We start from the raw sequence: 24,510 nt of genomic DNA, 5'->3' as shown, positions 1-24,510 counted from the left end.
TCATTCATGGTGTGGTGAAAACAGGACAAATGATAACTTTCACAGCGACACTGGTTAGGTATTGCACAGGATGGGCGACAATTCAGCCTTATTCTGCACTTCCTTCCTCACCTGAGCCAAAGCCGCTGCTGTTACATTAAGTCCTTGCAAGCAGCAATGAGAACCTCTTTCTAAAAAACACAGCACTGTGGGGGCTGTGAGTCCAGAGAGGAAGACAGCATGGAAGCCAGCACAATGCAGTAAAGCACCTGTCCCCGTGTTCCCAGTGCTCCTCCTGCCATAGGCACCGTCTAGGCAGCACAGTGTGGCTGGCAACACAGGAGGACAAAGCCTACCTTCTGCAAGGCAGATGGTCCCTCAGGACCAGCAGACAGGGACAAAACTATCTGCACATACCCTTTGATTTTACATATATACCTATCTTTACATGACAATGAATAAACTTGATTAATGGTGCAACATTATTTCAACTGTAAAGACAAAAAAAATGTCATTTTCTTAAGAAGACGAGACAATTCAGGGCTGTTATGATTTCTCACACACAAGCTGAATTCATGAAATATACAGGAAATCAAAACAGCAGGTTCTATTTTCTTGTCATTTTTGTTAAGTGCTTTTGAAAGCACTTACAGATGTACAAGTGTGTGAGTATACTTTCTTCTAAAAAGAATGACCTTTACTTTACATTCTACTTGCTTACCAGTCTTCATTCAGTGCAGCATGCTATGGTGTACAGTTGCTCTATACATGTTCATGCAAGAAGTCCTAAAAAGCACTGTAATTTCAAGAACTGCTTTGTAGGCCTATTTTCTGTAACAGCTGTCCCCAAATTCCCTGCTGCAAAGTAACTCTTTCAGAATCTCATCTAGCTCCTTTACTAATTCAACTACTGTGCAACCCTGGAAGAGAAAAAAAGAGGAAATATATAGAAACTTGAATCATTTGTCCACTAATAGCAGTTATCATGAATGAGGGCTCTCACTTCCCATATGGGCAATTGAAGATGAATTTTCCACCATACAGTTCTAATATTCTTTGGTATTGAAATAACAAATTAACTGTAGCAAGCTTCCACTGCTCACTATTAAAAACCAGCTGAGGTAGGAGAGGCCAGCAGCACCATATCCAACACTGCTCTAAAGGCAACTCCAGTTGAGTTTGAAAGGTATCTCTGGAGATAATCTAATCCTCCACCCACCCCCCATATGGCCTGACACTTTTTCCTGAGAGTCTCCACAGCCTCTCTGGGCAACCCGCTTCACTGTCTGACCATCGTCACAGGAAAAGGCTTTTGTGTTGTTTGAGCAGATTCTCCTGTATTTCCATTTATGCCCATTGTCTCAGCCTGCCAGTTAAGTACCAAGAAGAGTCTGGCTGTTTTACTCCTCCGCAATCCTGTATTTATACACGGTGGCAAGGTCCCTCCTCGGCCTTCTCCAGGCTGAACAGTCCCAGCCCTCAGTCTCTTCTTTTACAATACTTCGCAGTTATCATGGCCTTTTGCTAGACTAGGTGCACTAGGTCTGTGTCTCCCCTGAACCAAGGAATCCCAGCAATAAACCCAGCACTCCAGAGGTCTCACCAGACAAGTAGAAAGGATCACCTAAGTGGAGGTCCTAGCAACACTCTTCCTAATGCAACCTGGGAGATTGTTGGTCACTGTTTTAGGCCAGCTTATGGCCAGCTTGTCACCATGATTCCCACTGCATTTCAGAACTTACCTGAAAACTGGCTTCCCTTTTCATGCTCAGCACCCAGGCATCACTCAGATTGCAGAGGCTTCTGCCACGCCACACCCTCACTTTACCCTGCTCCACGGCACACAGGTGGCAGGAGGCCCAGCACAACTCATGGTTCAGGACTGACTCAGCAGCAGAAAGAGGAAGCAAGCTTTTTAGTAGCCAGGAACAAGTTTATCAAGTTCCCAGGACTATCAAAGAAATATTTTTACACTAAATGCTTTACCATGAAAGCTTTTTTAAGAGTTTCTAAGGAGTTGGAAAGGGTAGTTAAATTTGTACAGTTCTTATACTATATAGAAAGCAACTTTAACAAAGCACAGAAGAGCACACGATTTGAAGTGCTTTACTTTTCCAGAGTGATGTAGCAACATCATTCAGGCGACATCTCCCCAGCCAAACCTCCAAAAGTATTCACGTATCACCATAGCCTGTAGAAAGATTATAGTCTTTTATTGATTTCTTGTTTTACAGATTCAGCTTTCAATAATAAAGTTCAGTAAATCAATTCCCTAATCATAAAAACTCATTTTACACATTATGTACAGGTACCCAAACAGCATGTCATAGCAATACCACGAACCTTCACATGGAACAAGCTGGGGTGAGGTGCTAACTGCAATGATGTACATTCAGAGATCAAGTCGTGGATATGCACAGTGCATTTGGCACACCTCACTGAAGATTGCCCACACAGGGACAGTAAAATAATCTCAACTAAGTGATAACGGGGATTAGTTCAACTACATTAATTCCAGGAGGAACACTTAATTCACAATTAAACTAGCCATCAGAAGAGATTTGATTAAGTTGAATCAAACACAGCTGAACTAATCATTTTAGTTTCATTAAGCAACCCTCTCCAGACAAATCCTAGGCCTTAAGATCCATCTTCAATATTAAACAAATCTTTCTAGCTGAGATATGTAGAAGTTTGAGAACTGACCGGAGCTCAGGTATAAGAAGTATTCTTTGGCAGTTTGATACAAATGTAGAAAATACGTTACTTTTGAGGGCTCTGCTAAGCGTTTCCCATTATATCTTTACCTCCAGCACTGGAACTGCTTCAGTGACACAGTAACACTTACATATGGCAACTTAAACACAATCTTACATTTTAATGAAACAAATTTCACATTACAGATAAATTTCAGTACTCCAGATACTCTGCAACAGGCTATTCCTCACAGAAAAAGTTAAATTTAACATTCAGGGAGAAAACTTGCCTTGGTCAATGACAAAACCCAGAAAACACTGCACAACCATTCACCTCCTCTGTAATAGAGGACCCAGCACACCCAAGAGACCAGGCTGCAAACTGTACTCTGAGCACTTCAGATCACATGGAAAGCTATTTGATGTCAAAACCATTAGTTAATGGAATAAACATACCTTTCTCTTTTACAAGATAAAGTAGACCACAGGTCACTCCTGTAACTGCAATCTGATCTCAGTAGGATGAAAAACTGCAGCTGAGTATATGCAATCTGCTTTATAACATTACATCAAGCAACAACAGTTAAAATACACTGTTTCACAACGAGGCAGACATTCATTGACGTTCATTCAAATGTGACAATTCCCTTTTCAAAGTAGCTATTTTCCCTTTTAGTGACATGGCTATCCCAAAGGAGATAAAGCCACTCATTATGAAGAGGGGGAGTGGAAGAGGGAAACAGGAAACACTTCCAGAATGAAGCGTCCAACAGTTCTGCAGCCTGCAGGGCAGAAGGCTGCAGTATTAATATTTGTCTCCAGTAATACAGCTCTAAAGATATTGCTTTGTCCAAATACTGCCATAAACTCTCAATTTCAAATTACTTCCAACAGTAGGAATGTAACTCAAACAGGGCATTTCAGGATGAAGACCATTTAATCAAGATATCTATGCAGTTATCTCAGTTTTGAGATACTGTAGTGCAGCTTCTTTTCATCTTCCTTCTTGTCTGCTGCAGACTCCCATTCAAACTTCTAATGCTCAGTTCAGAACAAACCTAACAAAAGGCTTATGCAGTCTCCCTTGCTGGGTACATGAGCACAAGCAGCGAGTCGGATTATCCATGGAAGTTGAGCCAGTTCATTTTCAAATCTTTCAGTAAGTGATGCCAAAGCTTTAGCCTGCTTGTTACCTTAAGCAAGCATTTTAGGGGGAAAAGAGGTATACAAACAATACATAGTACTGTTTATGCTTATTCCCTCTGAAAAGTAAACCGATACTGAGAGATGTTTCCTCAGGACTGTAGGAAACACTTTCAATCCACCTCTTAAAAAAAAAGTGCTACACAAACTGCCTCATCCACTTACCACAGAAACTTCCATTCCTTTTTATGGAATCTTCTCAGTATTTCTGGACCTTGACACCTACTGCTGGCTTAGTCATCCCAGCCAAGAAGCAGTCTCTATTCTCAGTTAACAGAATCAACTTCTCTGAAATTCACATATTACATAGTAAATATATCTGAACAATAGCTCTGAAATGCCTGACAATGAAGAATTAAGAAGAAACAAAAATCAGAGTTCTTTCTTGGACATAAGGACCTTCATGGAACGGAACTGCTATTTACGTTGTCCTGAGGATTTCACAAGACTTAACTCTTGCATGTTCTTTTGGTCACTTGGACATGAAAGAGAGGATATTTCAGCTTTGAACAGCTTTGTTTATGACTGTCTTGTTTTCATACAGGAAATCTGTGAATTACCCGTCCCCATAGATTCTCACGCATTCACACAGACTGTCTAGAAAGGTAAGACACTTTATTGAATTTTTTGATAAATTAAGAAAGGACTATGAACCAAAATTATGGGTCACAGGTGCTTGTAAACATATCAATTCCTTCCCACAGAAAGCCTGACTTCATATGCTCAACCAGAAGTCACTTTCCCCAGCGTTGTTCACAGGCTGCATAGTGATGGAGGGCAGAGAAAAATTCTTCATAGCTGATGTTTAGGTGGGAAGGCAAAGAACTGAGAAAGCAAGTTAGAAAAGTTAAAATGTGCTTTTATAATCATCACACTATTTCTACAGACAGTCAAGAATATCACTAAAAGCAAACTGTTGTCTGCCTAACCTTGTGAAGTTGTTCTCAACATGGTTATTGTCCCTCAAGTCTAGTAACTAAATTAGCTGTTATAATCATGTCACCCTCTAAATCAAAACCTTCCATTAGAGCCCTTCAAATTAGTGAGAAAGCTGGAGCACCACAGGTGTGCCCCAGTATTTCAGTGTCCTATAAATGCTCTCAGATTTAAGAAGTACAGTAAACCTAGTCAGTTCAGCTATGGCTAAAACTGGAAAGTAGTACAGAGGCTTTATATTATCCTGCTTCCATTATATCTTTACTTTCCCCATTAGAAACCCGTAAGTCATTCAAAATCAACATAAGGAACACTGACATAATTGGCATTGGACCACAGAGACTAGGTGGTGACAGAAGTTGTTCCTTAAACCTGAGGCATGAAGCCTGCTGTTGCTTAATCAAGACTAAAAAGCAACAACAATGAATGTTTGACAGGTTTCATTTAATAACTTTTAAACACCTTCAAATCAATCTCCAGACACCTTTTTAGATAGAGTTCCTCTTAAGGCTGTTTCCATAAGCTAAGTCACATAAACATTTGTTTAGCCAGATATTATTCCAGTTTGTTTCGCATTTATAAGCAACTCACATGATCTCTGTCAGTCTAATGTGCCACGGAAGGAATCCTAATGTGCTGTCCACAGGACCAAACTTCAAGACTAAATCGGGATCAGGAAATCCATTTGTACCTGTAATAACAAGTTTAATCAAGTTTTATTAAATTCATCAGAGGATTTGTTTTAGTTCTAAACCTTACGGCATCTGCTCTTTCCGTAAATGCCCTTTTTTTTCCTCCCTCAAATGAAGCTCCCAAGGACGAGTTAACAATTAAAAGCTCAGGAGGACAGACTGCTCTTGAAGTACCTGAACACAACAAACTGAACAAAAGCTTAGGCAGCCACTGCAAGCCCAGCTGGACTGTTATTTTTATGCCAGGTAGTTTTCATAACTTGGTTTGGAAATGACAGGAATAGTCACACTGTTTTGAATAACAGCAAATTTTAACAATGCTGTTTAATCTGACTTGCTCTAGTTTTGTCTTGACAAACTATTTCAACAGCACAGAACATGCTGTACCCTGACTCTACCTACTACAGTGCTTACTCAACTACATGGAGCTGCAACCGAGTAAAAGGACTATTAACACAAAAAAAGCTTAAGGAGATCTCACTGAAGAACAGCTTGATATTAGAGACTGTCAAGGAAACAAGTTGAAAAAAAATATCCGGTTAGATGACTCTTCTCTCTCTCAGCATGAGGCTACACAGAAGTTTTAAAATGAAATTTCAAGCAAACTCTTGCAGCTGCCACCTTTCTGGTTAGATGAGTAAGGAAGAACAGGGTAGCATTTTTTTCTCTGTTACTATGTAGAGAACATAGCACATTCCAGGACAGAGCTAGATAACACTGATGAATTTCACCAGGTGTTCACACTCTTAATACCCACACCTTAAAAACCCAGCCACTGTCATTTCCCTAGTGAGACCAGTCTCCTCTTCTCCTGAGGCTGAAGACAATCAGTGGCCAAACACCACTGTCTCTGTTTCCCTTACATAGATTTCTGCCTAAGATACTCCAGCCTAAAATGGGCAGACAGGAAACAGGTTTACACCAAACAGCCCGAGTCTAGCTTTTCCTAATATTCTAGCAAGTTGATTAGATCAACATGTGAAAACCAATAGAGCAACCCAAGGGGACCCAAGAAGTTCTTCTTCTTGCACCTACCTAGCTCACATGAAAAGCATTCCAGAAGTCAAAATCCTACTTTGCTATAATGCTGCAACTAGTCATGATTACTGCATGCTATTTCTTGTCAGCCCTTCCCTTATCCACCAATTCTGCAAGTTAGCTGCCAGAGTGCTTTTACTGTACGACTACCTTTAACAGATAAAGTTTAATACTGCCTATTTACTCCAAACTTCAGATGTTATTGCCCAATTTTTTTCTCATTTAAAACAAACAAAACAATCCTCAGTATTAAATGAAAGCAGTTAAGAGCCCTTTACAATTCTCAGTTTAGTTGTACAAGATCTTAACTTTGGGAATAACAGAACAGGAAAGTAAGGTCCTCCAAATTTTATTTCAAAGTTAAGAAAAAAATTGCAAAGCAAAAGCCACTTATGTGCTCAGAAGCTAGCAAGTTAGTATGAAAGAGCTTTGCAGGGAAGAAGTAAATACTTAGAAGTGAGGACTCTGGAGCAAGTGGACAGCTTTACTCATCAGCTGATTCAGTAGCTGAGTACTCCTCAGCTGGTTTAGCGGCAGGATCTTCAATACTGCAATGGCTTTTCAAACAGGAAAAGACCTTCAGAGAGCCCAGATAATTCTAACATTTCCTTCTGGTTCCTATCTGAAGGAAAATGAAAATGTACACTGTAGTATTACTGTCAGAACAGCCCATTAAAAAAGATAGTACTGTGCTTTCCACTCTGCATCCATTTCTTTACCTAAACATATCAGCACTACAGAAAATTTACATGTGGAAGCTCCCTCAGAGCTGCTAGAGTTACAGCAGCCTTCAAGTTTAGCACGCACAAGAGAGAAGAATTTAGGAACAGACTTTACAAAAAGAGGCCAAAAGATCTGCACACTCAAGGGAGGAGAATCTGGCAACATCCCTTCTAGGTCAGGAGTTCTACAAGGGGAACATGAAGCAATTTGTAGAGCTGATGGCACTGCCCCCTTCTCTCCTCCACATAGATTTTACAGGGCAACTTGAGCAGCCTTAACTGATGGCCATGTTCTTTACTGGAAGGCAGACGGCAAGTCGAGACAATATTACAATGCAGCTGGCACCTACTTTTCTGAAGACAAGAGGGTTAGCTGAGGCATTGCTCAGAAGAAAGTACTCTTACACTGCAGAAAACTCAAGCTGTAAGAATTAAGTGCAAGACTGGATTAAGTAGGAAAAAAGCCCCATGACAAGCTAGAGCCATACCATTTTAGGACTAGGCTTCAATAACTGCATCCTAAACATGAACAAAAAGTTTAAAAACTACATTATCAAGTACTTAAATCAAAATGTGAAACCACAGAAACTTACAGAAGACACCATGAATGCAAACGCTAAAAATATAACTACTCAAGTATTGCTTTTTAGAACTCACTCTCAACTTAGATCAGTAACTTACAGATGGTTACATTTGAAATTGTTCTACTAAGGATACACAGAAACTAAATTTGCCTACAACTAAAACAGAGTTTTATAAGCTGCTGCTAAGTAAGTCATGAAAGAATACCTCACCTACAACAATGTCTTAACCATTAAACCAAAGCAAATTAATAAGCAGGACTAGTTATAGATATTATCCTGAGTTATTAGCCACGTAGCATTAGCAGCCTGTTTTCAAAGTTTGCAGTTTTGACACTCAGCTACCATGCAATACTTAAAAAATAAATGTGCTCATTTTAAAACTGGACTTTTAACATATCCAGACACTTACAGAGACAGAAGATTCCCAACAAGTGTTTGAAAACCTTCATTTAAATGTAACTGGCCAAAATACATGCACAGGTTATCAACTGTCACCATTTCTACATTAAATTTATGACTGTTTTAAAGAAGCAGTTATTAATTTCCTTCAATTGTCTTTTGGATATAACAGGATAGGTATCTTAAGTTACTTCTTCAGGTGCCTTATTCAATATGTTTAATAATTCTGTTACAAGAGAAGCTCTTGATGTAACATGCTGACAACAGGGATAGAATTCAGACTGAAGTGTCCAAACTGCCATGGAAGTCCATCCACAGAGCAATTCAACTGACCACCCACTTAAAAAAAAGAAATCACCCTCCAAAGTCCAATCAACAGGAGCACCATTACAATACTGTGCCACAGGCATCCAAGTTGAAGTGTGCAATCCGAAACCTGAACCCTGCTCAGCTAATTATACCTGCAATTAACATGCACTGATCACTAAGGAAAGCCGAGCAACTTTCTACACTTCCCTAGCACCACCAGAAAAGTGGATACTTGTTCTAAATTACTTCTCTCAGATGTGGTATCAGGGGAGCCCTGCCCTCTTCATAGCTATTGCACATAGCCACACACCCCAATGCAGAGTCAGCAACCTCCATGAATTAGTAATGAAGATAACTAAGTTAGTGTGGGTTATACAGCAGCAAAAGATCATCAGCTGCTCTCATTTGCACTCAGGGTGGTAGTCAGGCAGCACTAACAGCTTCAATCACTGTAACCAGATCCGGAAAAGGCTCTCTGCCCACACCCACATTTGCAACACACTTACTTGCAAGAAGTTAACCTAAGTTAGAATACTCTATTATTAGGTGATCCCAGCAGTAATTTCTTCAGAAAGCTCATTGCAGAATGTACCACAGAGGCTGTAATCACTGAAAAGCCAAGACTCTGCAATTTAGCTCAATGTTTCCTTTTTCTGATTAAAAAAGCAGCTCAAAAGGGAGCAATCCAGGAACAAATTTTTAACAGAAGTCTAAAACCAATAATCGTAACTCTGATAGACTAAGTATCAAGATGCATACATTCCAAACAATAAATATAACGCAAACCAAATCTGTTATGAATCAGGTACTCCTTCCCCTCCTCCCCATATACCATATTATACTTACTACTTAATAAGTTGTCTAACACATTCACATTCAGGTCTGTGTGTGTTCTTTGCTGCTGTGCTACTAACTGGCAAAAGTTCTGAGCAGCCTTTACTATATCTGCTTTTCCATCTTCTGGAGACAGCACCTTCAATGTAGATTGGCAATTTAAAACTGCAAGTACAAAACACAGTTTAAAAGCAACAGAAATATAATTGTTTTGCATATGCTTAAGATATTCACAGGATGCAACTGAAAGTAACTTGCAGTTTACTTCATGTATCACAATTAGCCACAGTTATCTGTCTTAGAGAAGTGTGTAAGTTTTCCAGATTTGCTGTATTACTGAAACACAAGCTTACAGCAATTATTTGGAGGAGTCCTGTGAGAAGGGGTTTAATTCAGTCTTGAAATTTAGAGTTTTCCAGGGAATGTGCACTGTTTTTTACACTGTCAGGCAAAGCACTAAGAGTTACTGGATAGTAACTTAAGGGATAGTGGGTGATAAAAAAAAGATCTAATTCCTACTCTAAGACAGGAAGGCGTTTTTAACAGCTACTGTGGACATTCATGTGTCACACTGATTAAGATGGGGCCCCTCCAACAATGCAATAACAGTATCTTTCAGCAGTACTTAAAAAGTGATGCAAGAATTACAATCTAACCAGATAATAATACAGAATTCATCTACTTAGCTGTAATTACGGCCGTGACTTAAGACAGCATTTCATAACAGTAACAATGTCTACACAGTAGTGAGGTGAGAGCCTTCTCACACTACATGACTTGCATCATTGTCCGCTCTGGTAAGGTACCTAAGAGGTAAACTTACCAAGGCAGTTGAAGGCTACAGATGAGTGTACTACAGCCAGCTTGAAGTAAGTGGGTAGAATACTAGTGTGTGAACGCATTAGACTTATGCAGAATTGATGATGGTTATAACCAGATACTTCAAAAATAGCATTTCTTAAAACTGCAGAATCTGTGAACTGCAAAGGACTACAGAGCACAGTCAAAAGGCTCATAAGAACACCTAAAACCCCTCAGCCATCACAATGAAAATAAGTGTTCCTTGATATTGCTTGATTTGTCCAATATTCTGTATTAAAGAATATTTCTCTAACAGTGTTTATAAGTGTAAGACATGTCATTTTGCTTTCCAGAAGAAATGAAAAACTGGATCTTATTATAATAAACTAGACAAATGTCAGTTTGTTCAAAGCATGAAGCATCTGATCCAACAGTGAAGTCTTTGAAGAATGAAAATTTAAAAAAGAGAACAAAAAACACCACTGTGTTTTTCAGTTTCCAGCACAAAAGGTTCTTGAGACTTAAATGCGCTCTTTCCATGACCAAATCCAATTTCAGTATTTCATTTGGTGCGAACATAAATATCCTGATTTAGGAAAGTGCAGCTAAGTATGCTGGAGTTTAAGACATGAACAGCCTCCTGCCCCATCTTCTGCCAGTTATTTCAACTTTCACAGAACTAAAAAGTAGTAATATGAAAGTTGGGTGCTTCCACATAAACACCTGCACCTTAGCCTGAGTTGTTCATAAGGCAAGCTCATGCTGCAACACTAAACTTTGTACTGGAAAACTAGCACAAAGGATTTCAGCATCCTGTCAGCTCTTGCAGGGGACACTAAACTCAGCCAGCAGCATTTTAAATGCAGCTAAATGTACTACAGCTTGTGTAGTCTTTTCTAAAGTCTTTGAATTATGATGGCCTTAAAACATAAGGGTTGTTTGGCTTTTTATTACAAGATGTATTTAAATATTTTAAGTTATAGTTAGGAGAGCTGCAAGTATTAGCCTATCACTTTAAGACAAACATCTCTTTCTTAAGCATGTTTGTGAATTATTACGTTTTAAACAGACTTGTAGCATTTGTGTTAGGCTGCAGGCCTCAATGAATACTTACAGCAGATAATACTGAATAAGGAATACCAACCTTGAAACATACTTCTGGTTTCCACACTTAACCACATGCACTTAACCTCCAAAGCTGCTATCATCAAGTTTATTGGGTTTTTTAAGTTATGCCCTTTACCTTCCTGATGTTATTATACATTGTAATGACAACCAGCAGTTTTGCTCTTGCACTTCATCTCCAACCATACTCCTCCAAGAGTGAAGATGAAAGTGCACTCTGTTAACTTGACATCAGTTTCCTTGCTCTTACTCCAGTGCTTTTTCAAAAGAATTCATTTCACTGAAACAGTGGGGAGTTGAGGTACACTGATGCTTCAAAGGGGTCATGGCAAAACAGTCAGTCTAAAGGGAGGATCAGACCACCCAGTAATGATTACTATGGCAAGGAGATGGCAATGCTTAGCTCTTAGTTAAGAACAAATAAGCACGAAGTTTAATACTAGACGAGGCAGGTTGCACGTGTTCTGATAAACAGTGCTTAATGAAGGGAAAGGTCACTTTATGTAGGAATGTGTTCAAGTAAAAGTAGAGTTATGATTAACATACAGCAATTAAGAGCCATACCAAGTCCCCCCCTTGTAGTTCATCTTACCTTGACCAGTTTTGTCTTGATTTGCAAATTCCACTGTGTACTTGGAGCAATCTAGCCCTATGAGTTCTTGCTGCTGTTTTAAAATTTCATCCATCAATCTTGAATTATTCCTCTTGAAAATACCTATAAAAAAGGTTGCATGTCAGCCAACTCCTATAAAAGGTGCTACAAAATACATTTGACACTAGGCAGGAAGAAAAAAAGTAGTCAGTACTGGTTTAAGACTGGAGTTTACAAGCATGGTTAAGAATCTAAAGCAAATGCTATTGCACATGACTAATTTCAGTGACCTTGTAAAGAACTCACGTGCTTTTGTTCCTCTTTCATCCAATGTGATTTAAGCAGCAAGTTGCAATTGTGTAAGGGATAGCTCAAGACTTTATTGTCCTTACTATGCTAGGAATAGTTTGAGAAAGCAATAACCTACAAGCATAGAACCATCAAGTTAGATTAATACCAAATTTCTTCAATGACCATGTTGCTTAAGTCTGCTACCACTTACTGCCACATCCCCAGGGCTGCAGGTTAAGAAAGCAAGTCACTGCTAAATCAGCATTTTCAGTCTCGGTAACCACCCACTGCTACGCCATGGCCAATACAGTGAATTTCCTAATAAAGAGAATTTCTCAAGCTGTATATTCCAAGAAGTTAGTGCAGTTCAATCATACCTACATGATATGGCAGACACATTTTGAGTTCAGGAAATTACAAAAGCTTGCTTAACCAAACATACTCGGGTTCCTGTACTAAAATAAATTCTAGCTTTTGAGAAACATAACGCAGCTACTTCTAATTAAAAGCCACAGTAAAACCTCAATGTTACAGCTTGAATATCTATAGTCCAAAAGCATGGCTGGGCATATCACTTAGGTACTGGAAAAGGCTTTCATAGTTAGAGGTTGTCAAGAAGTTTCATTTAGAAACCTATGTCAAGCCATTTTGTTGATTAGTCTGAAAATGCCCACACATTAATCTTACAAAACACAATGAATTTTTATATGTTATGATCAGGCTTATGATGCATCACCTCAACTTGATTCCAGGATTTGGAACTGCTACAACAGTTTCCACACAGGTAGTGGTCAAACAGTGTATAAGCATTGAATGGTGACCATAATACACCAGGAGTTAAGTTGCAATATGAAGCGATACAATGTATTTATTCAATATGCGAGCCTTTACGTCTAATCAGTACTTTTCTACAGGCTTCATCAGAGCTTTTAACAAATGGTAACGCATTTGGTTATATTCCCATCCTGGATACTGCCTATAAAATAATTTATTTAATTACAGAAATTTTAGTAATGCTTATCACTGATTTGACACGTTTGTATGTATGTGTGTATGGCCAAACTTCGCGAACGCAGATTTGGGCAAGGCTCTCCCCACATGGGTGTGCCCTTCCAGCCTGCGCAGTGGATTTTAGGTGAGGCTCAGCGTGCGCAGAACTGGCCCCACCGTTTAAGTCCTGAGGTTCATCTGCCATGGCCAAGCGAGCTTGGACAGTGACAGGGAAGTCCTCAGGACTAGAACCTACAGCACCCGGCATTTCCCAGGAGGTCTCCCATCCAAGTACTAATCCGGGGCTGACCCTGCTTGGCTTTCGAGATCTGACGGGATCGGATGTCAGGGACAAGAAAATCTCAGTAACACACCAACTCAGAAAAAAGAAGTGTTTGAATACCTCTGTCAAGTCTAAACTAAATTGTTACACTTTGTGCTCCCGCTTTCCAGTGTATATTTGTACATAACAAAAACTGAGAACGCTGCTGTCAATAATACTGTTTGATACAACTCTGCTTGGCTCAGTCTGTTTCGCGTCAGGGTTGGCATCAGCGGTGCAGTTACTCCAAGTGCCGGTCCCACACCATTGTCAGCTGAGATCTGTACAAGGTCCCACATCTGTCACCCCTAAGAGCCACTTGACCCCTACACATTTTTCAAGTTAAGGGAAAAAAAAAAACTATATTCAGTATCCAGACAAAGATGTGACATGATTAGGAAAGGATCCCAATATGGAAAAAAGGCCCACTTCTTCCCCTTACCCACCCCAACACTAATGACATTGTAATACTTTCTCATGAAATGGTTTTGCTTATTCCTGTCAAAGATTGGAAGAAGAGATTTAAGAATTCACACTTCAACTCTAAAGTAAATGAGGACATCAAGGACAACTGGTAGAAGCCCAGACCAAGGTGTTTGCTGCTCAGTAAAAAGGGACGTCAGGTAAAGGACTTGGCCCGTATCTCTGAAGTGAAGGTCCTTAAACACACAGTAGATACAGGAGACTTGCTAAGTATGTTCTTAAGATTTATCTGAGTGTCATCCTTCTATTCTCCTCATTCATCTCACTTAACACCTCAGTTGCTCAAACTTGGGTCCTGTGTGGGTCTTGGAATAGCAGTTTAACATAAGCAGAAAGCTACTGTAGTTGTACCATATAGTTGAAATATGCCTGTCTTGGAAAGGCCTCCACACCTAAATTCCCACTGATACAGCAACCTTGACACTTATGCAGTTTTCCTGAAGAGAAGATCCTGAAGCACAGTAAGAAGGTAGTAAAAATCCAAATTAACTGAAATGTTAACTGAAATGGGAACTTTACTCCTTCAGTCTTTTGTGTCTCAGTCAGTACACAAGAGATTTATGAAGGCGTATGACTGCAAATACGGTCCTGCCAGATACAATGTTCATGGGCCAAATTCATATTTGACGTCAAACATTTGATGCAGCTGTGGCTCAGATATATACTCCTTTCCCTTACAATATCTCAAAACCCCATTCATCTACAAGGCTCATTTTTTAAAACCTTGGAAATATACCTAAGTTAGCTCTGAAGATGCTGTTGCTACTTTATACATGAAAAATATAGCAAACAACGCACAAGTAGACCAAGTCACTAATAGAATTAAAGACTTCCTTTAACAAACAGCAGCAAAACTTAAGTCTTGATTTACCACTACCTTCCAATTTTGTTCAGTCTCACAATAAGTTAAAATCATATTATGGACTTGCTTTCGACATTATAGAAAGTTAATGTTTGACAAGAGGTCTAATAAATTTTAGCAATACAACAGGTGTTTGCTGTTAAGTGGGAAAGATTTCACTACTATTACTGTTTCTAATATGGAACACAAACATGAAATCATGACTATTATTTCTCATTAAGAATAATTTCTGGTTTTGAAAAGCAGAAACCGTTTTCTTCAATCAGAACTCTAAAGCTTTGCAAGGTGGTGCAAATGTGTATATTCCTCAAAATGAAGTGTTCTAAGAATTACACATGTTTAAGCACTATAATTCCCAAAGCAAAGGAGTATAAAAATTCTGGGTTTAGGGAATTTCTTTGTTTTGGGTTTTTTGGCTTTGTTTGTTTTTAACTACTGAGAACTTGAGTATTATTCCTGAAAACAGCTGACACTTTTACAACAGAGGCTGCAAACATGCTGCTGGCCATTAGGTCCCACTGGAGCCGAGGCCAACAAGAAGTATTCCAGCTTCTTTGCAGTATCCTCCATTACACAGGTCTTTTCTAGGGCACGTACCTTTTGCTCGGATTTATAGTAGCTACAAGCCATGCCCTTGTGCTGGCAACCATGGTGTTGCAGCACTTCAGGGTCAGAGACTGACAAAGTTCATAATTAATAGGCCGAGTGACAAGAATTGTGAACGGGAAGTGAAAAACTGGCCCAGAGAAACACCTGCTGATAACAACGCTTTGTGTGTCCGACTAGACTACTGCAGTCACCACCTGTTGGTGGCATCTCAAAATTCAACATTCTCTATTGCCTGCTTTTTAAAGCAGCAGAATCTGGTAAAACAGAGATTAAGACTCAGCTCTTCTTCAAGGGGCCACTTTAACCAAAGTTAAAAGTAGTAGGGAAGAATGTATTTCCAAAGCATTCCAGTTATTTGCTTTTTCTCAACCCCTTTCCAGTGCTGACAAGGAAAGAGTCATCAGGAATTTTAATTGTTATCAGTTAACAATATTTTTAAAGTATCAAAGTATTAACATGTTGAGAAAAGTCAAATCATAATCCACTTCAAAGAATGTACATGCAAGAAACTGTTTTAACACATGAGCAACAAGATCTTGCTCACATCCTTGTGGTGGATCATGCTGGTTAATAATGGAGGAAGGCATGGTCATTACACTGGACCTCCCAGGATATGGAAAGCTAGGAGGAAAAAAAATATCTTGTTTATTCCAAGATCCCAGGAAAAAAATTAATCCAAGTTTAAATGTAGCTGAAGTCACTTAAATTTCAGCCAGATTAAAGCCACTTAAGACAGTACTAACCAAACAGAAAGAATTAGAGTTAGAACTTCGAACCTCATAGGTGACCATTTCTCCGACATTTCTTCTTGAAGGGACATTCCACACCAGAAGAACAGGAGCTCGCAGAAATTGAGAAGAGATACTACTTTCATATTTCTCACACCTTTAAAGAGATTACCTTCTACAGATTAATGTTAGCCCTTTTAAAAATATGTGGTCTGAGAACTCATCTCAACCCAAGACCAAAACCACAAGTTTTGAACATAAAGTCTCACATGTATCAAAGCCTACAGCAGAGGCCATCTGACACTGGTGTCTCAAGTGTTCCTGGGACACAAAACCACAACATGTCCATCTTCCCCAGTGAAATGAACATCGTGCACACCCAGAAAGTTTTATGGATTGATTAAATCAGCTAACTACCAATTAATGTGGAAGAGACTTTTAAAAGCCTCCATTCAGGACTAATAAAGTAATTTCTTTTGCATACTGGAGTACTCTATCCCTTCAAGGAATTTTTAAGAGAAGACTGGTCAGAACCATGCAGTTCAAGGGAAAGCTAAAGCCATGATAAAGAAATCCAGGTTCTCAATAGTCCTACTGTGGGCTTTAAAAAACCTTCAACCTGAAACATTGGCTTAGAAGTCCTAAGTACCCAAATGCCAAGCCCACAAAAATCACTCCAGACTTGTCCCAAACTATTTCAGAAAAGCTTCACTGATGGACAGAAGTAACACTCAGGCAAGGTCTCCCAAGCAGCAAAACAACCAGAAGGAAGTTAAAGTTCATAGCATTAGTCAAAGGCTTCTGCTCCCCAAAAGGTATTTTAACTGCTACTATATAATTGCATAATCACTGCGTTCTGACTGCAGAAAGGCTTCCGTATTTCCTCAGAGATAAGGCCTTGACCACCATAAGGCTGGATTCCTACTTAGTAATAGGACTGGAAATACAGCAGTCAAAAGAAATACATCCTTGATTAAAACCTCGTATTTTCAGTCCAACAGCACTTACTAATCAAGGTGCTCACGGTAGCATTAAGTTTATTACAGCTTTGTTCTGCTGCTCATCACTGAAAATTGGGAGAAGATAAGGGCCCTCACACACCAGACATAGTAAAGCCAGGCCACCTTAGGGCTCCAAGCCTGCTGGGGCAGTGGAGAAAGACTCAGTTCTGAGCCCTGCATAACTCCAGTCCTCCAGCCAAGTTGCCTTTACAGTTACTGGTGCAGCTGCTGTAACAAACTAATGTCAGCTGGAATACAGATCTATTTAGTAATTTTGTTAAAAACACAGAAATTTACTACCATAAACAAACAGCTTATCTTGCACTTCCTCTGTAAAGAACTTTATGCTTCTGTCTCTTTCTATGTAAGGGGCAATTAAGAACACATTTGAATTCAATCCTTCTGTAGGAAACTGACACAGTATTTCTTCTAGAAAATGCAGCCATGGAAGACCACACTTACTATCAAAGTTTCCTGCTGAAATCAAAGGAACCTCAGTACTATAAACATGCAATGAAGGAAAAGGAAACAAATTAAAGTACACCTCACTACAGTTACCACTGATTCAGAGCACTCATCACTGTTTTTCCTTCTCCACCACAGTCAGCATGACTGGGGGCTTTGATAAGTCAATAGCTGGTACAATTCTGTGAACACAGAACCTTACTGAAGCAGCTCAGCTTCAGTTCACGAGGAAGACTCACCATCTAAGAAGATGGAAACAAGTGCACACTGTAATTAAGGTTCAGCCTCTGTTACTGCTAAGAGCAAGCTGTACCTGAGTTTATTAACCTTCACTACACCAGGGTTACTGCTGAGAGTTCCAGACATCATTATCACTCTAGACCAGATTTAGCAACAACTGCAACATCCTACTTAATGACAAGTCTATCTGGAAATGGTGTATGCTCAATCAAGACACAGTAAGGAGCTTAGCACCAAAGAAAGGCAACATATGTGCTATTACCAGAAGTAGGCACATGCTAAAGATATATGAATAACTACTTGCTCACTCTCTGAAATCAAGTCTAAAAAGCTCAGCAGTTGCAGCTGATATCCTGGATGTCCCACTGAATGCTTGGGAAGAACATGCATGTGTAGTGGAAGGCTATTCTCATCAACCTGGAAGTTTGGCTAAAGCCACTGATTTAAAACATTTTAGTTCTCTGCATCACCTTTCCTTCTTCAATTATACTCCAACAAACTGGAATTCAAGCTGGTAAATAAACTAGCATATTCTAGTATCAGAGAACCAACAGGAAAACAAACTACTGAAAAGTGTATGTTTTAATAATGAAATCACCAGATCATAGCAATATTTTCAGATCTCAAAGGTGACAGCAAAACCTCAACTTGTAACTTTAGAATGAATGAAGCAACACGTGGAAACAGAGGCAAATAATCCCAAGGGGGTTTTTTTCGGAACTGTTAATTGTTCTGCCAGGTTACTTCAGCTCTTCATAATAAAAGCTTCTCATTTCTGGTTCCGATATTTAGTCTTGTAATAGTCATAGATCTGACTGGGTATCAACACACTGGAGAAGCAGTTGTAGCTTCTTGAAAATTAATGTTTCAGACACTGCTACAGCACTGGCTTCACCTTGTCAGACAGGAGCTCAGCAACAGCAGCTACCAAGGCACTGGCTGGTGCATTCTGCATCCTCAGAGTTGCACACTGAGCAAGCTAAGAACCAAAACCACCAAGAAACATGATTCTTAGCTTGATGTGTTCCTCAGTTCAGTTCTCAGACATACAATTCGTGCAGCGCAGTGTGGGAATCTTAAAAGGAGCTAAGAACACGTGCATAACATATTAGGCAATACTGCCCACAGCTTATTTGAGGGTTGTCAGAAGCTTGAGGCTTGAGGCTTGTACAATAAAATGTCTCTCTTAAGGCTATGAGGGAAACTCTCAGTCTTCATTGGTACTAATGTTTGCTCTGCAGCATTTCACCTGGTTGAATGCTTTACAAGTTGAGAACAAAAAGTGTCAACATACAAATGACTTTTCAGAAAGCACTGACTGTTTTCTGTGTCCTTGAGATATTACTCAAATATTTTATACCATTCCTTGACTTCCAAATGAGGAAGTGTTCTCCCTATGACACAGAATACAATCAAGTTCCACAACAGCCCTGCACAGATGGCCAGTTTAAACTGCTAAGTGACTGGTTAAGCCCAGTTTCTTATAATAATCTTAGTGAATCTAGTGAAAGTCAAGTCTTTTGAGTCTTGGACCACATATGAGGATCAGACATGAAACAGAATTACAAGTGGTGGCAGTTTAAAATAAAAATAAAAAATAATCACAAATGCCTATGCTCAGGGAAAAGCCTGCATACCTCTGATGCTTTTGATGACAAAAGATTTCACCTACTTACGTGTTGAGGGTTTCCTGAAGAAGTACAAGACAACTGCACCTCCAGCCTACCACACATTTACAGAGTTCATGTAATTCGCATGACATCTCTAAAGAGCCATCAGATGTGGCTCAAAACAAAGCAAACACTGGTCTCCTACAGTATCACGAGTGACAGGAAGAGCACAGAGATCTTCAGCACGAAGTTTTCTCTCCTCTGCACAGGACAAGGTCCATCTCATGTATTACCCCTTCTGACTTGACAGCTTATCCAATGCAAGTTAGAGATCATCTCTCAACAGCTGGTCAAAAGACTTCACCTAAGAATATCTTGAATAAGGCTGATTTTAGCTCTTCACTAGGAAAGTACAAGTATGAGGAAAACAGATTTGTTGTGCGATTACTTCACTGAACGTTAAATCCAAACTCTGAGCTTATCTTTATGATACTCAGAGACGTGGAACCAACAATTCTGCAAGAGCAAGAATTCAATAGTCTTACACCTGAGAGACAGTAATGAATAAAATCAGATAGCAAATACAAAAAAACCACCAAAGTTTCCACAAACAATGGCTCAGACTTAACTCAAATACCAAGTAGCACTACATGCAGATCATGGAAGTTTATAATACCGGTATCACACAGGATACACATGCTTATATTTTAACTACCTGTCCATCCTGCTTCTTCATATTGGAGTACATGAAAATAGATGGGTACTTTCATTCATCCACTTCTGGAAGTTCACACCCAGCTCAAAAACAGCACTCATAAAAGTAGGTAGCCTAAAGCTCTTTCCTACTAACAGTCCATGCCCTACTCGGTCATGCTTTCAGATGCAAGTAGCTTCTGTCAGCCCAGGGCTGGGGATGAGACCCGAGAAGGGCCCCAACTCCTGCTCCCTCCCGTGTGCAGGCAGGACAGGGTCAGCCTGACACAGGAGCAGGGACAACATGGCACTCGCATTCCCCAGGCCCTGGAACTCTGCAGCGGCCAAGCAGCTCCAGGGGACGGGAAAGGAGGTGCCAGCAGCGAGGACTGAGAAGACCCCAGGGGAGGGCGACTCCCTAGCTAAGCGCCAGCAGGCACCGCCAGGGCGGGCACCCGCCGGGGCCGGGACTCGGGGCTCCCCCGTCGGCGCTCACCGTTGTGGTCGTAGACGCTGACGTAGGAGATGCCCACGGCCATGCACCACACCACCAGGCTGGCCATGTCGGCGTAGCTCGGCTCCTCCTCGGTCACCACGAGCCCCACGTGCACCGGCAGCTTCCGCAAGGCGCGCCCGTCCGCGCGCCACCGCTGCCGCCCGCGCGCTGCCGCCGCGCGCCCGGGCCCGCGCCGCCGCTGCCGCCGCCAGGCCGCGCGCGCCTCGCCGAGGCCGAGCGCGCGGGCGGCGGGCGCGAGCAGCGCGCAGGCGGCGGTGGCGGCGGCGGCCGCGCGGCCGCGCAGGCAGACGAGAAGCGCGCGCTGCAGGCAGAGCAGGGCGCGCACCAGCGCGTGCAGCGCGCGCCACGCCAGCCCGCCCGCCCCGCTCATGGGGCCGCCGACAGGAGGGCGCGGGGGGAGCCTCAGCCGCGGCGCGCAGCCCGCCCCGCCATCGCCTCACGGAGCCCGCGGCCCCCGCCCGGCAGCAGCCCGCGCCGCCATCTTCCCGCCGCCCCGCCGGATCTTTCGCCTCCCGACCCGCCACGCGCGAGGCGCTCGTTGGCCGCCGGGCCCGTGACGCCACTTCCGGCCGCGGAGAGCGAATGACGTGGCCGCGAGGGAAGGGAGGGGGCGGGACCGGGACCGGGCGGGACCGCCCCGTGGGAGGGGCCGGGAAGGGGCGAGGAGCGCCCCCTGGCGGCGGCGGCCCCGCAGTGACCGGGGCGGGAGGGGCGGGGTGAGCGTGGAGGTAGCGCTGGGCTCTGCCCGGCTCCGGGACTACTGCCCGCTGCTCGGGCCGGGCCGCAACGCTGCCCAACCTCCGGCTGCTTCAGGGGCCCATCCCTCTGTCTGAACCCAGCCTGATTCTTCCTGCCGCCCGCGACGCCGGCGTGTGAAGCGGGTCAGCGAGGACATCTCTGAGCGCCCCAGGAGCTGCCGCGCCTCAAGGGTGTCATAGAATCATAGAATCGATTGGGTTGGAAAAGACCTCCGAGATCATCAAGTCCAACCCTTGGTCCAACTCCAGTCCCTTTACCAGATCATGGCACTCAGCGCCACGTCCAATCTCAATTTAAAAACCTGCAGGGATGGTGAATCCACCACCTCTCTGGGCAGGCCATTCCAATGCCTGATTACTCTCTCTGTAAAGAATTTTTTTTCAGATATCCAACTAAAATTTCCCCTGGTAGAGCTTAAGCCCGTGTCCGCTTGTCCTATTGGTGTTTAGTGTCTTTACTAAACAGCACGTTCCACCGTCAGAGCACGCCAGGGACGCTCGCCGGGCCATTCTTCATCACGGGCAGGGGCGCGGGGGGAGCGCAGCCCTCGAACCTCGCCGAGTGCGCCCCCGCGGCAGCCCCGACACGCGTTTGGCTGTCCCGCAAACCCTTCAGTTCCCAGGTTTTGGCTGCCTCACCAGGAAGTCCCAGAGAGGCAGCAAACTGCCGTGTCTGGGACGGCCCACAGGTCCGACAATGAAAACGCCGCTGCAGGCGAAAGATAGAGCCAGAGCTAACCAGCCAGCCCGGTGCTCTCGGACACATGGGCGGGATGAAATGACATAGGGAGGTATTGAAAGACTCCACCAATATAAAATTCAATAAAAAAATTTGTATCACAAAAACATTTTTTTTTGCTCAGAAAATAACTACTTCCCAGGCTTCTATTACAGACCAGCACTAGCCAGAAAAAAATGACAGTTAAACCACGAGGAAGGCTATTCTATAAATATCTGAATGTTTAGTTATCAAAAATTTGGGTGAGTGACCATATAATCGTAGAATCATTTAGACTGGAAAAGACCTCTAAGATCACCAACTCCGATTGTTAACCCTTTACTGCCAACTCCGCTACCAAACCATACCTAAAGGGCCACATCCACATGTCTTTTGAACAGTTTTCAGGGGTGGCAATTCCACTTCCCTGGGAAGCGTGTTCCAATGGTTGACAATGCCTTCTGTGAAAAAAATTCTCCTAATATCCAATTTAAACCTCCCCATGTGCATCTTGAGGCCATTTCCTCTGCTCCTGTCACTTGTTACCTGGGAGAAGAGGCCAACCCCAACTTTACTACAGCCTCCTTTCAGGAATTTGCAGAGACCTATAAGGTGCCCCCTGAGCTTCCTCCAGGCTAAACCCCAGCTGCCTCAGCTGCTCCTCATATGACTTAAATTATAGACCCTTCAATAGGCTTTGTTGCCCTTCTCTGGACTCACTCCAGTACCTCAATGTCTTTTTTGTAGCGAGGGCACAGTACTATGAACTGGACATAGTACTCAAGGTGCTGCCTCACCAGTGCCAGCTAAAGGGGAAAAATCACTTCTACAGTCCTGCTGGCTATTTTTTATACAAGCCAGGATGCTGTTGGCCTTCTTGTCCACCTTGGCACACTGCTGGCTCACATCCAGCTGGCTGTTGACAAGCACCCTCAGGTCTTTTTCTGCTGGTCATCTTTCCAGCCATTCTGCCCCCAGCATGGGGTTGTTGCAATCCAAGTGCAGGACCCAGCATGTGACATTGTTCAGTGTCATACAGTTGGCCTTGACCCATTAATCCAGCCTGTCTGGATCCTTCTGTAGAGCTTGATGATATGTAAGTGTAAAGAAAAATGAACTTAGCTCTTTCTGTTCCAGTTGGATAGCTTAATGTGTTGGGGGACCTAAGAAACCCAAATGTCAATTGCATTTGCATGGGTGACATAACCAAATAGCTGCACTCTGACACTTGACAAATCAGCCTCTGTGAAGGTGAGTGATTACTCAGGTACTGAACACCAAGAGAAGATAAAAAATAATAGAAGCTGTTTGCTCTGAAAAGTAATTTGCTGATGTAATTACTCCTCCTCCTGTTATCACCTGAGATCATGAGCTGCCAGGAAACCCCTTAGGTTACTGTTTCTAAGTCACTGGTTTTAGTGGTCTCAGTAATCCAGTTTTGTTTGATTTTCAGGCACTTTGGGAACAGCTTGATAAAATTTGTACATACATCAGAGTTAATGCATATACCGTTAAGTAATTTTTTTTCTGTGTGTGTGCAGAAGTCTGGAAAGTTCCTGCCAGTGAAGGGGGACACTTGCAGTGTACTTGCACATTAGATACACCTACCCCGAAAGCATACACACAGCATCCTGAGCTATATTATAACCAAGTAACTATTCAGATACCAAAATAAACTCTTAGAAAAACTTCACCTCACTTGATCTTATCCTAATATTTGCCAGAGGTGGAGAACTATTTCCTGAGAATCTTCCTTCTTTGTTTACAGCAATAGAATCAGGTCATGTTGACCCCAGTGTTTTCATTCCTCACTGTTAATGAACTTTGGAACTAGTATTAAATCTTACTCACCAGGACACTGATTATTTTATTTCATTTACTGTGATGAAGGCTCTGTATTTTGCCTGGAACTCAACTAATTTAGTCTAATGTAGTTTGAAATAGTCTCAAGTAAATAAAAGAGCCAAATGTTTGAGGAACACTGAAATCAATTTCTCAAAAACAAGAATTTCTGAACAATCCCAAGAGATTTCTCACATCAGTGTAACTCTCCATGTGAAACTGCAGACCCCTGAGTTTAGATGTGTTGAATGCTAGACTCCTAGTAATAGCATCTTGTGGTATTGCAGGATTTTATTTCTGGGGATTTTATGCAACTATAAGAATGTTCTACTATAAAAAGTTCCATACAGAGTTACAGACTGCTTTTCTAAGAGATAGTAAGTGTATTCTTACTTTCCTCAAGCTACATAGTACCAATGGCATTGAAAAACAAATGATTTTTTTTTTACAATATTCAGTTCACAATGGTAT

At 41.8% G+C, this 24,510-nt stretch overlaps 1 protein-coding gene across 1 annotated transcript; it reads right to left on the bottom strand.

The window, feature by feature from the left end:
• Positions 1-2,173: 2,173 nt before the first annotated feature.
• Positions 2,174-21,251, bottom strand: NUS1 (NUS1 dehydrodolichyl diphosphate synthase subunit). Its single transcript, XM_071548961.1, has 5 exons — positions 20,701-21,251; positions 11,911-12,033; positions 9,405-9,557; positions 5,406-5,505; positions 2,174-4,703 (listed from the first exon to the last, which is right to left on the bottom strand). Exons 1-5 carry the CDS (start codon positions 21,089-21,091, stop codon positions 4,613-4,615), a joined length of 858 nt encoding a protein of 285 aa, XP_071405062.1. The 5' UTR covers positions 21,092-21,251; the 3' UTR covers positions 2,174-4,612.
• Between the last annotated feature and the right edge of the window lie 3,259 nt (positions 21,252-24,510).

The sequence above is a fragment of the Pithys albifrons genome, chromosome 2 (genome assembly GCF_047495875.1).
Source record: "Pithys albifrons albifrons isolate INPA30051 chromosome 2, PitAlb_v1, whole genome shotgun sequence".
NCBI classification, from domain to species: Eukaryota; Metazoa; Chordata; class Aves; order Passeriformes; family Thamnophilidae; genus Pithys; species Pithys albifrons.
This window is presented reverse-complemented; position numbering and strand designations above follow the sequence as displayed.

Excerpts from the sequence above, each read along its gene's own strand:
- NUS1 (XM_071548961.1), bottom strand. The coding sequence starts at position 21,091 with ATGAGCGGGGCGGGCGGGCTGGCGTGGCGCGCGCTGCACGCGCTGGTG. Across the intron at positions 9,558-11,910 it reads TCAAGACAAAACTGGTCAAG|TTTTAAATTGCCAATCTACA; the intron begins GTAAGATGAACT and ends TTGTACTTGCAG. Across the intron at positions 5,506-9,404 it reads GTTAGACAACTTATTAAGTA|GTACAAATGGATTTCCTGAT; the intron begins GTAAGTATAATA and ends TTGTTATTACAG.